We start from the raw sequence: 13,241 nt of genomic DNA, 5'->3' as shown, positions 1-13,241 counted from the left end.
TTTAAGTTGTTCAATTGCGCGAGTCGGAACGACAGGGGATAGATTCCGAGTTGGAGCCAATCACGGGAGCCAATCACGGGAGCCAATCACAGGGACCAATGCCACGCCACGGGAATACTTTTCTCCGATGGCCACTTTGGCCTTGGCGCTTGTTTGTACAAGCTCGTAGTCTTGAAGATCATCAAACCTCTCTCTCTATAACATTCTCTGCCCACCTAGCTACAATCCTCCCACATAAGAAACTTCGTTGCCGACACTTCGACGTCGCTGTTTTAATAGATTCTCGAAGACATTGGGTCTCTTTCTATTCATTTACCAGAGCGACGAGCGACATTAATCTAACCCAGCGAAACAAACTCGACTTGTTCAAGCTCATTACGTAGCATGATGTCTTGACTTTGAAGCGTCTACCCGCAACACAGATCCCAAATAAACCCACAAATGACATTACCCGAGAAGATGCGGCAACGAATCGCCCTCCGGCGACTTCTTTTCCAGAAGCTATTCCGGTCACCCGCTTCCTTACAACGACCCTTTACGAGCAACGCGTCGCTCGCATCCAGAAGCCGTCCCCAGCTCCCGTTCCTCTCGATACCAGTGACGACAACGCGGCGGAGAGCACGATACTTTACGACCGAAACAAGGTTGTGGCTGCGACATGAAGGCAGTATGGTTGTGCGGTACAACATTGCCTTATGGGGTTCCCTGATCTGCCTGGCGGGTATCATCTTGATGCTCAACCAGGACAGTCTCGAGAAGCAGTTCCCAACGCCCCACGAATGGTCGTTCATCACGCGCATGCGAGTCCGAGGGGCAAAAAGCGCCAATAACCATGGAGGTCCCAAGGGCAAGAACTGGGATGAGATTATTGTTTCCTGCAGGGAGGCCCTGAAGAGGCTTGAGGATCCCAATATCGACGGTGCCGGCGTCAGGGAGCTTCTCAACGACGAACCCCTTTCCATCGAGGGCCTTGGAAACGTGGGGAAGGATATCTCCGACAAGAGCGAGAACTGGCGGAGGGGCTACTATGAGGTAATGATGCTGCTGGCCAGGAGCCTGGAGCAGGTCGACGGCTGGGTCAAGGACAAAACGAGAAATATCGTCTGCCCACCCCAGATGGTGGTGGGGCCATCGAATCCTCGCCCGGAGCCCATGCCCCCAGGAGCGCCATCAGCGCCGAAGGAGGAGAACTGCGAACCGGCCTATGAGTCTGCAGAGAACGCCTATCTGCGGATTCTCACGACAAAGGGATTCAGTACCAAGCAAAGGTTGGACGCAGCACTCGCGTACGCTTTCTTCTTAGACTACAAAAGGTTGCCTGAGGCTGCTGAGCGGGTATATGACTGGGCCCTCTCGATTGCCACAGAGTCTGCCGACCCGTCCTCTCCACCGCTGGTGGACCGGCGCACGTTGACCATACACGACAAAGCCACACCGCCGTCTGACAACGTCCTCTCGGTCCTGACCGCGATAGCGACCCAGAAAGCCCGGTCGGGCGACCTCTCGGCGGCACTGCCCATGTTCATCTCGCTGCTCCGCGCCCGCCGTTCGCTCCCGTCCACAGCGGCGGAGGGTTCGGTGGAGGAGACAGCAGCAGCAGCAGCAGCAGCATCAGCAGCGGAAGCACGATCGAGTTGGTGGCAGAAGCTGTGGGAGCTGGCCAAACCGCCGCAGTACCCGCCGCCGCCGCCCGACGGCACGCAAGCCCCCTGGCGAAGTGCGAAGAATCTCTGCGAGGAGGCGGCGCTACACCTGTACATCGGCGAGATCCTCTACTCAAGCCAGGACAAGGCGCAGATGCGCGAGGAAGGCGTGGCGTGGACGCGCGACGGGGTGGACCTGGCGGAGGAGCAGCTCCGCAAGCTCGGGACGACGGGGGCGGGAGACGCCAAGGAGACGTGCAAGGAGTGCCTGACGACGGGACTGGAGAACTGGTCGACCATGGTGAAGCGGTTGGCCAGGCAGGAGGCCGAGCAGCACAAGAAGCGCGAGGAGAGCGGTGGAGGCGGGTCGTCTTTCGGGGCGTTCTGGAGCCAGCCTAAGCCGCAGGAAGTCGAGGCGCGTTGGGCGGCTGAGGAGAAGGTGGTCCAAGAGCGGGTCCGGAGGACGAGCGAGCTGCTGATTGATGCGGCACCGCCAGAAAGCTTTGTGCAGAGCCTGCTCAAGGCGTAGGTGGGACTACTGTGATGGACGATCCGTTTCTGGGTCGGCGACCTTCGCTGCCTTCGCTATCTGTGCAGCAATCGTGCTGCAGTATCTATTCTACGGTTGCACAGTGTAACTGCTTCGTACCTTTCAAGGGTTGAAAAGTAACAAATGTTGAATTGGAATAACTCCAGTTTGGAGCATTGGGGTCGTGAAGCACAACAGAACTGCAGCCCTCATGTGCTTGATCTCGGAATATGTTGACATGCCAAAGACCCGGCAGACCGGATCGCTAAGATTTTGCCCGTCACGAACGGGGGGATTTCTTTTCTCCTTTTCTTATTCTCTTTCTCGAACTGGGCAGAGGAATTGCCATGGCATCTGAGACAAGTGCCATCCGTTCGCAGCAGCCTCGAGCGCCGACCAGGTCGCTGGAGCCCAGACGAATATAAGCTGTCCGGATATATTCCGATGGGAGGAGAGGTTGGGAATTGGCCATTGCTTCACCAAGTCGTCAGCAAAAGCGAGAAGAAAATTTCTACTCAGCTCTCTCGGTGTTCTGGTAATTAGATCGTAAATAATAAGCCTGGACCTCGATTCTGAAACTCGGGGTCGATTCCCAGAATCCTGGGAATGGATCTTTTGATGTTCACGGTGCAGGACCTGGCCCGAGTCGCTGGTTCCCGATGTCATTTAGTGGGCCGAGCAGAATCCCCAGTGGGCCGGCCACTGACGTGTGGGGGTCGTTTCGCTCGTTGAATCAAAGGCTGTGGGTGGGTGTCGCCGTGCACGGACCGAGGACACCAGCCGCCCTATTTTCATTGGGAGACGGACGGGAAAAAGAAGGGAAAAAAAAAAGAAACCGTGTGATGTGGGGCGCAGTGTCCACCACGAGGTACCTCCCGAAGAGCGTTAGGTAATACAGATCCTTTGGGAAAGTACCTTATTCTATGGGGATACGAAGTACCTGCAGCTCTAAGGGAGCTTTTGGGCAAGAACAAGAACGACCGAGTTAGGTACATACGAAGAGATTCAGTGGTGGGAACTGATGCAGGAGTAGGTGCGGGTGTGGTGCAGGTGCAGGAGGAATAAGGCGGTGAAGAACCAGAAGACAGAATTTCGCTTCGTCTTTTTCTTCTTTTCATTTTCAAACATGTAATCCAACAACAACAACATCACCATCCTAAAGACACATTCCGTGATACTTGCCAACACTGTTACTCTATGGGTATGTCAGTCCGCCTTCCCCCCTTCGTCTCGGGCACTATACCTAGCTCCCGCCTTGACCAATACCCACCCCACTTCACTCCCACCCAACGCCTTACCACAATTTTGGGAGCCGGTGGCTGGGAACAGAAAAACGGAACCCTATCCCTACTCCGTACTCCCGCTTCCATCACGGCTCCGCTGCAACATGTGCCGACCCAGCCTCCCGGCTCGTCCCTATCGTCGTTGTTTCTTCTGTGACAAGACCAGCCACTTCCTAACGTCCCACGCATCAACCAAAATGACGCCGCTCCCCAACCTTTCGCGCAAGCTCAGGCTTCTGCAGCACACCATGCATCTCTCCTCTACACTGCCATTCTCTTACAAGTGATTGGTCAACGATTAACGGTCAGCCTTCAGCCTAACCGTCCTAGTGGACTGGTAAACCCCGTTGTCAAAGCATGAATTATCAAGACTTGAACTTCGACTTTGTTGATAGGCAGCGTATGGTTTCCCCATCTCCTTCAGCTTTCAGTGTTTATAGCTCCATGTCCCATCCCAGCTGTTCTACCCTTCATCTGAACGATCTCGTTAACAGTGGTGGCTACAGGCCCTTATCCTCCTCAGTTCTGGTCCCCGGGGACTCCCTCCGATCAACTTCAAGCTGCCGTCCCAGCAGGCAACGAACGTGCCAGTCATCCATATCGAACAGGCAGTGACAATCTGTCAAACGATTCTGGCTTACAATATTCTGACGCTGCCCAACCCACTATTGCTCCGTACAACATCCCTCACGCTCCGACACCTCCCTGGGGCTCCGACGGTTCGGCTCCTTCCAACACTACCAGCCAATACGGCCCGAGCCGCCTTTTCGGCCATTTCTCCTTCCCACTCATAGACAACCGCCCCGGTGCCTCACAGCCGCCCGCCTTGCCTCTTTCTTCTGCTTCTCCTACATACCTCCCACACGCCATGGACGAAGTCACTGCCCGGGCCGAAGCTAGGGGGTTTCGTGACCAGATGACCATGGACGCTGCTGGGTCCATTACTCCAGGTGTCGACGACGGCCCATTCATCAATTTTGCTCTCAACGCTTTGACGGCGGACAGATGGTCAAAGTCCTCGCCCGCCTCGAATCTCCCTTCAAGACCGGACGCCACCTATACGCGGCACACGGCCGACGATTCGAATCGCTTCCCCGACGAGGAGTCCTCGACTATGCGCGCCATGGCCGGTGCTGGTGCTGGTCTACATACCGCCGCCGCCCCGATTCCCGTCATCATGTTCAGTGGCTCAGTGCCGCAGAGATCGGCGTCACCACCCAATGTCAAAATGCACGACGCTGATGTGCAGGAACCCGATCCCACTCCGCTCGACACCGACCACGACCATCCTCCCTCCGCTTCCCGCGAGCTCCTTCAATACAACCCGACCAGAAAGCTGGCTGCTCTCGACGTGAACCAATGGGTTCCAATTAGCGAAACACGCCCAGTGCCCAGGGAAGGCAAGCCAAAGCTGGACCTCCTCGATCCCACGAGAGAGGCGTACCCGCGCCTCACCGCCCTCCCACGGACATTACGACTCCCTTCTCTGCTTGCCCTCCTCATGCTCTGCCTCGCCAACATCGTCCTCTTCATGCTTTCCGCCATCTTCTCCATGCGCCGCCCAGGTCTCCTTCAACTACAACTGTCCGATAGCGAGATCCAGGGTGGCCAGTATTTCCTGTTTCGCATCTTGCCACAACTACTAGCTGCCATTGTCTTCGTGTACGTCCAGTGCGTCATGGCGGCCACCGTTCGAATCCTCCCTTTTACGACGATGGCTCAGGATGAGATGGAGAAACGGAAAGACGGGCTCTTTCAAGAACTTTACCCGAGGTCGTATTTGATCCCTCACTTATCTGGCCCTGTTGTGACAAGGGTCTGTTTGACTTTGATGTGGCTCAGCGCCTTTACGATCCCGCTCGCCAGCAGCGCCTTCACCGTTACTCGTATCCGTGGCGAGTGGACATGGGTGTCTGTGCAGCCTGTTACTTGGACTCTGGTGGCGCTATACTTCCTCCTCCTGGGTGCACTCGTCACGTTGGCTGTTTACTGGCACGGAAGGATCACTGGCCTCCTATGGGATCCGCGGTCCATCGCCGACATTGCCTTCATGCTCTATCAAACCAACGCCCTGAGCGACTACGAGGGGACGGAATTTATGATGGGCAAGACCGAGAGACGGGCACAGCTTCATCGGCGCCGGTTCGACCGGCTAGGTTACTGGATGAAAGGGGATCCCGCTATCGAGCCGTGGTACGGTATTGGCCTCGCTACCAGCTCCCTCAACTCCCCGTCTCGCGATTTTGAAGAGTTGAATCCCATGGAAGGGAGCCACAGCGTCTCTATTAGCTCCCTCAAATTGTTCGCTTCCTCCGACAACGGTAGAGCGTGGTACCGATACCTACCCTGGTGCTTGCGTGGCACCCAGGTACTCTGCTTCTCCATTGGCGCCACCGTCCTCCTGGTGGCGCTCATTGTCGTATCCTTTATTGGCGGCGCCGCCTGGATGCAGGGCTTTCATCCCGGTCGCCTCCCGGCTTACCCAGATGCGGCAGGATTCTCTGCTGCCAACTTCGTCTACAGCTTCGTACCGAGCCTGCTCGGCATGCTCCTGTACTTGGCTTTTCAATCCCTCGACCAGGTTCTCCGCATCGTCCAGCCGTGGGCCGAGTTGCGCAACGATGAAGGTGCTCCGGTCTCCCGCTCCATCCTTCTCGACTACGCGGCGTGCTCCCCCTTCCAGTCTACCTACCGCGCTCTGCGCAACAAGCACTGGCGCGTTGCTGCCGTATCCTTCATGGCTCTCCTGGCAATCCTCATCCCCGTCCTGGCCGGGGGTCTCCTCATGGCTCGGAACATTCCTGGCACCAACCAGACCCGCATGCGACCCCAAGCCGACGTTTTCTTCGCGCTTCTCGCCCTCCTGATCCTCTACCTCTTCGCCGTCATTTCTGTCATCCCTGCGCGAAACTCGTATCGTCTTCCTCACTCGGTTACTTGCATCGCCGACATCATATCTTTCCTCCGAACCGAAGACATCGGCGGGGAGAAGGGCTTTCAGTTCCAGCACGCCCGCGACCGGCAGACTATGCTCATCAATCTCGGCGTCCACCCGGGCCGCGAAGAGAACCGTTGGTTCTTTGGCAGCGTGCCTGGACGTGAGAAACAGGGCCCCGGCATACGAAGACTGAGGAAATATACCGAGCGCGCGCCTCGTCGCGCCTGATCTGATACCTAGCTGTTTTTATATTCTCGTGGCCAGTACTCCGGTTGCACTGTGTTTTTATTTTGGGTCTAGATTTGGGGCGTGTATGTTTTTTGTTCATTTTCTGGAGTTCTTTTTTTTTTCTTCGGCTCGCTTGCATAGCGGAGAGCATTGGTGGTTTTGGGAAACTTTGACGATGCATGATTTTGTATCGCGTGGTATGATATTTACGAGCTTACGGCGTTTCTACGAGATGACTCTCATATGACAAGGCATGAAGAGAACGCGAAATAGAGACACGACTCAGGTCGCACACATTTTATTCTGCTCCATGGATACACCGACGCAAGGTGTACGTAGTCCGAGATATTCCATGCTCATCACGACTAAAGCGCAGCGGCTGCTCACTTTGGGATACATAACGTTTGGTGTTCCCTCCAATCTGTGTGTCAAGGGAACCGCCAACGAGGGTACACGATGTCGCTTGTGACTATATGGAGGTAACGTGGATTTATAGTGTAGCTGGACTGCGATGTTAAATATAAACCTGGTTGAAATGGGCAAGTGTTGTCTGCGTGTGATGATGGTTGAGAGACGTGGATGATACAATTATTATATTAGACTCGTCGGGTAACGTTATCATGTGAATTCATCGACGACTGGGACGTCGACAGACAAGACAACTGATACAGAAAATACGAAGGAAGAAAATGAGCAGAGGAACAAGAAAAGGAGAGTGCGAACGCATGTGTGTCAGAGACAGATAGAGACAGATAGAGAGAGAGAGAGAGAGAGAGACATCGGTATCATGTCGTGGGCTTCGTGACTTTTGTTTTCCCTAACCGGGCCCCAACCAACCGATCGCCAGATTTATCCGTTCATCATGGGGCGCCTTGACCGTTCATTTAGCCTGCCAAAAGCCGCGTTCCGTGCGATGCTCTGGTGCTATGCCCATACGTGTACATGACGCGTAAAGTATAAAATTTGACAGGGAGAGAAGGCCAAAGAAAAAAAGAAGAAAAAAGAAGAAAAAAGAGGGAACGAAAGGAAAAAATCGTGGGAAGCATGGACTCTAGAGCATCGTGCGCGTTAAGGCAGACAGAAAAGGAGAAAAGACAAGAAAGTATAAGTGAAGGAAGAGGCCAAAGTAGGCGTGAGTAGATGGAGGTTCCTCGACTAAAGGAGCCGGAAAAAAAAAAGGAAAAAAAAAAAAAAAAGGGTTTCACGAAGAGGGATTCAATGACCCCGTCCCGAACGCCCGAACATGCGTCCGAAGACATTGCTCTTCCGGCCCTCTTTCCCCCGGCGCGTCCTGCCCTCGGACTCCTCTAGTGGGGGAGCTTGCCGCAGCGGCTCGTGCTCCTCGTGGGACCGTCTCGCGATAGCAGTGCCGGTGGGGGCACGAGGCCGTGACCATGGGCGGTCGATACTCTTGCGCGACGTCTTGTTCGAACTAGAATGTTGTTGGGCGGCGGCGGCGGTGGTGCTTTGGGTTTGTTTGTGTCGTTTCCCCCTTACGAGTCGGGAGAAGCGGCCCTCGGGTTCACTCTCGGAGTCTGAGTCGAAATCGAAGAAGGACTTTTGCTGAGTCAACTTCGGGATCGAGGTCGGCGGACGGGGTGGGCCGGGAGGGGTGGGAGGGGAGCGCGGGTTGATTAGATCTACGAGGTTGGTGGAAGGGAACAGAGGGATGGTGGATGTCACGCCGGTGGGATCTGAGTGGTGCAGAGGAGCGGCAACGGATGATGGGGGCGGCGACATGTCTGGGAATTGGGGGGCACTTGTCCCGTGGCTTGTATGAGGACGCGGTGCTGGGGGTGAGGCTCCGAAATCAGACGTGGGCATGCGAGGCACTGTTTCGGAGTGGTGGTGCCGGTGTTGCGTGGCTTTTGGGTGGGAGAGCTTGCGGTCTGCTGAAGGCATCCAAGATGGACCTGAAAGCGCAGGAGTCACGACCCGGGGCAGAGAGCTTGTCCTTGGTGGCGGCGACAGTGCATCTTGGGGCGAGCATGGGCGCATGGTCTGTTTGGGGAAGAGACTATAGGAAGACTCGACAGCCCGGATCGTCTGAGGCTTCTCGTAAATTTCATGACTTCGCAGCGGCCACTCTGGCCTATCCGTGGTAGGGGATTGCGGCGCGACAGAGGGCCGAACGGTCAAGGTGTATCCCGCCGGCTTTGGCGGGCGTGGGTTGTCGTCGTAGTTGATGGCGCCCGGCTTCTTGGCCCTCTTGATATGGGGCGAAGGGATCAGGGCGGGATAATGAACACGTGGCTCAGGGTGCTCCTGCTTATGGGACAGCTTGTGCTGCTGCTGCTGCTGCTGCTGCTGCTGAAGGTGATGTTTTTCCTGTTGAGTTGGGTAGCAAGCCGAATCCGTCCGGGCCACCCAAAAACTGTCCCAGATTTGCGACGTCGAGGCATGGTACTGATAGTCATCGTCGTGGGAAAGCTCCGAGTCGGTACGATCGTCGATGAGACTGGGTGGCGAGCCTGCCGAGCCGATACAACCCCTATCCCGGGTTCGAGCCATGAACTCTGGGCTAGGAGGGGGGTACGGGCAGTTCGAGTAGCCGTAATACTTGGACACAAGCTTGAGCTGGGCGAGCCCAGTTTGCCGATCTATGCTGGCGCGTGTCGGTGAAAAGGTGCCCATCTTGCGGGAGCGATCAAGATTCGAGCGACAGTACGGGTCGATAGACGCAGCAGACATGACGAGAAAGACGTCAACGTCTGCTCAGGGATTAAATGTCGATGCAGAATGATGTCGTCCGGGGGCTATGAAGGCGAGAAGCAGCAAAACAACAACAAGCAACAAATAAAAAGAAATAAAAAAACAATAGACAAAAAACCGGTCTGGTTCCCAGGGATAGAGAGGGATATATGCGGACAGAAACAAGGCATGCACGATCTGATCCTGTATTGATCTTCTTTTTCCCCGTGTCCCTTCGCTCCAAACAAACATTGAGCACCCAGAGACACGTACCAAATGGGGCTCTCCCTAGGTAGGGCAGGGCCGACAACAACAGCGAGGAACGACAGGTATGCAACATCGTGTCTCAGAGGCACTACAGAACGATCCGGACACCACTGGGCGGCTGAAGCTGGCTGGCTGAGGGCGGGTGGGTGGGTGGAAAGGACGCAAGATCGGCATGTCTCGATCTAGCCTCAACTACAAGACATTCCTCTGCTTATGAACGGATCTTCTTTCCCGTAGTCGCTCCTGCGGTGTCTCCTGTACTGTGATTTCTGGCGTCTCCTATAATGGGCTCCTGCGCTGTGCTTTATACCAATGGCGAACTAGGTCCGAGTATGATGGGGGCTGCTATGCTAGTCTTGGGACGCGAGATGGGAAGAAACAGGTCAAGCAAGCCGTCTGTCTACCTGCCCGGATGCTAGGCCTGCATAGCCGGCCGCGGACCCGTAACCCTCCCATGCAACGGCCGGCTAGCGGCAGGAGGCAAGGGCAAACGACAGTCTATGTAGCCATGCCTGGGTGTCCCGAAAGCCGACCTGTCAAATCCCAGACCCGGGAACGACAGCTCTTGGCGATTCTGGGGAGAGTGACGTACGCCTGACTGGTAAGAAGACATGACTGACACCAAAGTGGGAGGGCGAGAGGGCGAGATGGCGAGAGGACGAGAGGACGAGGGAGAAGGAAAAGAAGGCGTACATTCGTACTTGGTACTTGGGTAACACGACCGATAGCCGTGGTGAGACCGATTCTCCCAAGTCTCGTCTGTCGTATCACTCACTGTAGGCGACACGGCAATCAGTGGGAATCAGGGGTAACCGTCGACCTCCATCTCACTTCAGAATAAAACAGACTCGGCTTAACAGAGAAGAGCCCGCATGGGAAACATTATCCGGCCCAAGGAAGAAGAATAGAAGGGGGGGAAACGGTAGGGAGGAAAAGGAAGAAAAGCAAAAGCAAAAGCAAAAGCAAAAGCAAAAGCAAAAGCAAAAGCAAAAGCAAAAGCAAAAGAAAAGAACAGAAAAGAAAAGAAAATAAAAGAAAAGAAAAGAAAAGAAAAGAAAGAAAAAGGCAAAGAATGCATGCCGGGCCTTTGATGTCTCACTTGAGCAAACCATATCGCCTTGATACCTCACTCCACCTCTCAAATATCTGGACGGCGAGAATTCCTGAGCCTCCCTTCCCTCCCTTGACAGCCGTTACCATGGACAATTCGGCTAATCGAGTCAATGCAGGAATGGAATATGACGGCTTCTTGACGACTCCAACTCGGCTTTGAGGCCGATACGGCAAGGTCAGCAGCAGCGTCCAGGAGGTCAGGCGTAGTGGGGTAGTCAAATGATGAATAGTGATTGTACGAGGTAGTGACAGAGTAGGGCTTTCAGAAAGTGTTGAGGAGATTTCCTAGCTGGGGTGGTGAAAGAATGTTTCGCCGCTGTGCCACCGAGCCCACACCGAGACAAGCGGTCGTAGTTGAGCTGGATAGTCCAATATTACCTTGGTAACGAGGTGATCTGGGCCATCGAACACGCAAGGAAACATCACCAAGAACTCGAAGGGAGAAAAGGGAGGAGAAGAAGGGGAGGTTGGCTCCAGCTTCACCACATCTAAGTGATCCAACTACCACTACCCCACGCTCTCTCATTCTCTTCTCCGTACTCAGCGGGACATGCATGCAGACGATAGATGACGGATGACGAGTTGATGTCGTAATGTCGTAAGGGTGACAGGCGCCAACTCTGCCACGGTCCCGCAATGGACGTAGGAAGCGACAGCAAGACGTTGAGAGGAAGCGAGGGAGAATGGAAAGCAATTACGAGGGGAAGTCGTTACTTTTTCTCGTCCCTACCAAGCCACATCGGCCAATAACAATGCGGTATCCACAAGGAGTCACAAGGAGCCACAAGGAGCCACAAGGAGCCACACAAGCCACAAGGTCTTTTTCTCCCCGTTTGTCATGTTCTCCCCTTTGACTTCCTTTTCCCCTTTTCCCATTTCCCCTTTTATCGTTCCCTCAAGACAGTCAACTTATTGCCATTTGATATAGTTCCCCTTTCCTTAGATTATGTAGTGCAACTGGTTTCGTCTCCCCTTTTTATTTTCCATCCCCCCCCTTCCGTTTGTATATGCGTGTATATCTCCCGACACCAGATCTAGGAGTAAGCCCGGAACTTCTCCCTCGCTCTGTCTTAGTCCTCCGTCTCAATATTCTCAGCCGAAGGAAAAGAGGAAAACATCCCTGATTCTCTGATAAAACCTCAGGCTGAATGAGGTACACCGTCATCTCTCCGGTCATCACCGCGCAATCCCCCGATCCCTGTCCCCCGTTAAATCGCCCGGTTCGTAACCTATCTCCACATTCGTCGTCCTCATGATGCCGGCGTCACACCGCATGATTTCCTCCTCGCTCCCGGACGGTGTATACGACCTGATCTCGGTCCGACCGATCCCGCGGATGGGCTTCATCACGAAGCTATTGTCGTCGAGCGTCTTGTGCCCAGACCCTCCAATCGTGACCAGCTTCCTGGACCCCTTTTTACTGTATGAGCTATCGCCCGAGGGCCCCGTGCCGTACGTCCCGCCCAGTTTGGCAAACGCGTTGGGGAACCACTGCCGGAACAGAGGCCACAGCGCCGGCACCGATGCCGTCACGATGGCGACGTTGCTCTCGATGACCGACGTCGTTGGGCCCAGGCTGTATGTCAGGTCCGGGTCGATATTCCCCGTCTCGAATTGCCGGAAAACGTCGAGGATCGACCATAGCCGAATGCAACCCACGATCGTCACGCTGAAGGATAAGAAAAAGAATCTGTCAGCGCCTGACCTTTCGTCTTGCTCCTTGGCCTATGATTGAGAAACAGAAAAAGGGGGGGGGGGGGGGAGGGAGTAACTCACACTATACCCAACATGAACACGCCCAGCAGTGCAATCTTGACCCGTCTCGCCATCTTCAATTCCAGGAAGATCCAAAAGGGAAGCGCTAGCACCAACACGTCCGTGATGATGGTGATGATCGCCGTCCCCACCGTCAGGGCCTTGCCATCCACGCATGTCTTCTCGTCCTCCGGGACAGTCGGATCCCAGTTCGAGTGGATCGGCAAGCACTGGAGGAGAACACCGAAGAACGTCCCGATCATCAGGCAAATATTGGCCACGTTGAGGACGTGAATACACCACCACACGGGCCTCTTCGTGCCGCCCAGTCGCAGGAGGAAGATGAGCACCGACGACTTGACGAGCGCCAGGATCGGGTTGTACAGCGCCATGTTCACGTAGTTCCACCGCCGGGCGATGAACATGTCGTGCGGTGGGATATCCCACATGTGGATGCCCATGTAACTCGCCAGAGCATCTGCGTAGACGTTCTGTTCAGAATTCTGGCTCACCGTCGCCCGAAAGGTCGTCAGGGGGGTCGGGGGACAAAGCGGCAATACTTACAGTGATAGAAGCTCACGGTAAACCCTATGGAGAGGCCCTGTCATGCAAACTGTCGCGTCAGCACTCGGTTTCCCGCTTTCCATGCCTTGGACGGAGTTTCGTAGCGACAAAACGTACCATGGCCAGTACGATGAGGGTATCGTCTATTCACTCAAGTCAGTATTCTACCCTTCCTGCAAACTTGGTCGGCGTGTTCTCTTTTTCTTTGCTTCTTTCTTTCTTATTTTCCT

General features: G+C 54.9%; 4 protein-coding genes across 4 annotated transcripts; 2 read left to right on the top strand and 2 right to left on the bottom strand.

The window, feature by feature from the left end:
* Positions 1-210: 210 nt before the first annotated feature.
* Positions 211-2,552, top strand: SODALDRAFT_328738 (hypothetical protein). Its single transcript, XM_028610765.1, has one exon. It carries the CDS (start codon positions 670-672, stop codon positions 2,170-2,172), a length of 1,503 nt encoding a protein of 500 aa, XP_028463203.1. The 5' UTR covers positions 211-669; the 3' UTR covers positions 2,173-2,552.
* An 831-nt stretch (positions 2,553-3,383) lies between these two features.
* SODALDRAFT_300842 (hypothetical protein) lies at positions 3,384-6,998 on the top strand. Its single transcript, XM_028608890.1, has 2 exons — positions 3,384-3,855; positions 3,962-6,998. Exons 1-2 carry the CDS (start codon positions 3,813-3,815, stop codon positions 6,619-6,621), a joined length of 2,703 nt encoding a protein of 900 aa, XP_028463202.1. The 5' UTR covers positions 3,384-3,812; the 3' UTR covers positions 6,622-6,998.
* Positions 6,999-7,790: 792 nt separating this feature from the next.
* SODALDRAFT_328736 (hypothetical protein) lies at positions 7,791-9,441 on the bottom strand. The gene has a single exon (XM_028610764.1). It carries the CDS (start codon positions 9,310-9,312, stop codon positions 7,837-7,839), a length of 1,476 nt encoding a protein of 491 aa, XP_028463201.1. The 5' UTR covers positions 9,313-9,441; the 3' UTR covers positions 7,791-7,836.
* Positions 9,442-11,558: 2,117 nt separating this feature from the next.
* On the bottom strand, positions 11,559-13,103 carry SODALDRAFT_64905 (hypothetical protein). The gene is made up of 2 exons (XM_028615553.1): positions 12,469-13,103; positions 11,559-12,361 (listed from the first exon to the last, which is right to left on the bottom strand). The coding sequence occupies exons 1-2, from the start codon at positions 12,906-12,908 to the stop codon at positions 11,869-11,871; spliced, it is 933 nt and encodes a 310-aa protein (XP_028463200.1). The 5' UTR covers positions 12,909-13,103; the 3' UTR covers positions 11,559-11,868.
* Positions 13,104-13,241: the final 138 nt, after the last annotated feature.

The sequence above is a fragment of the Sodiomyces alkalinus genome (assembly GCF_003711515.1).
Source record: "Sodiomyces alkalinus F11 unplaced genomic scaffold SODALscaffold_11, whole genome shotgun sequence".
NCBI classification, from domain to species: domain Eukaryota; kingdom Fungi; phylum Ascomycota; class Sordariomycetes; order Glomerellales; family Plectosphaerellaceae; genus Sodiomyces; species Sodiomyces alkalinus.
The sequence above is the reverse complement of the archived record's forward strand: the minus strand, read 5'-3'. Positions and strand labels throughout refer to the sequence as shown.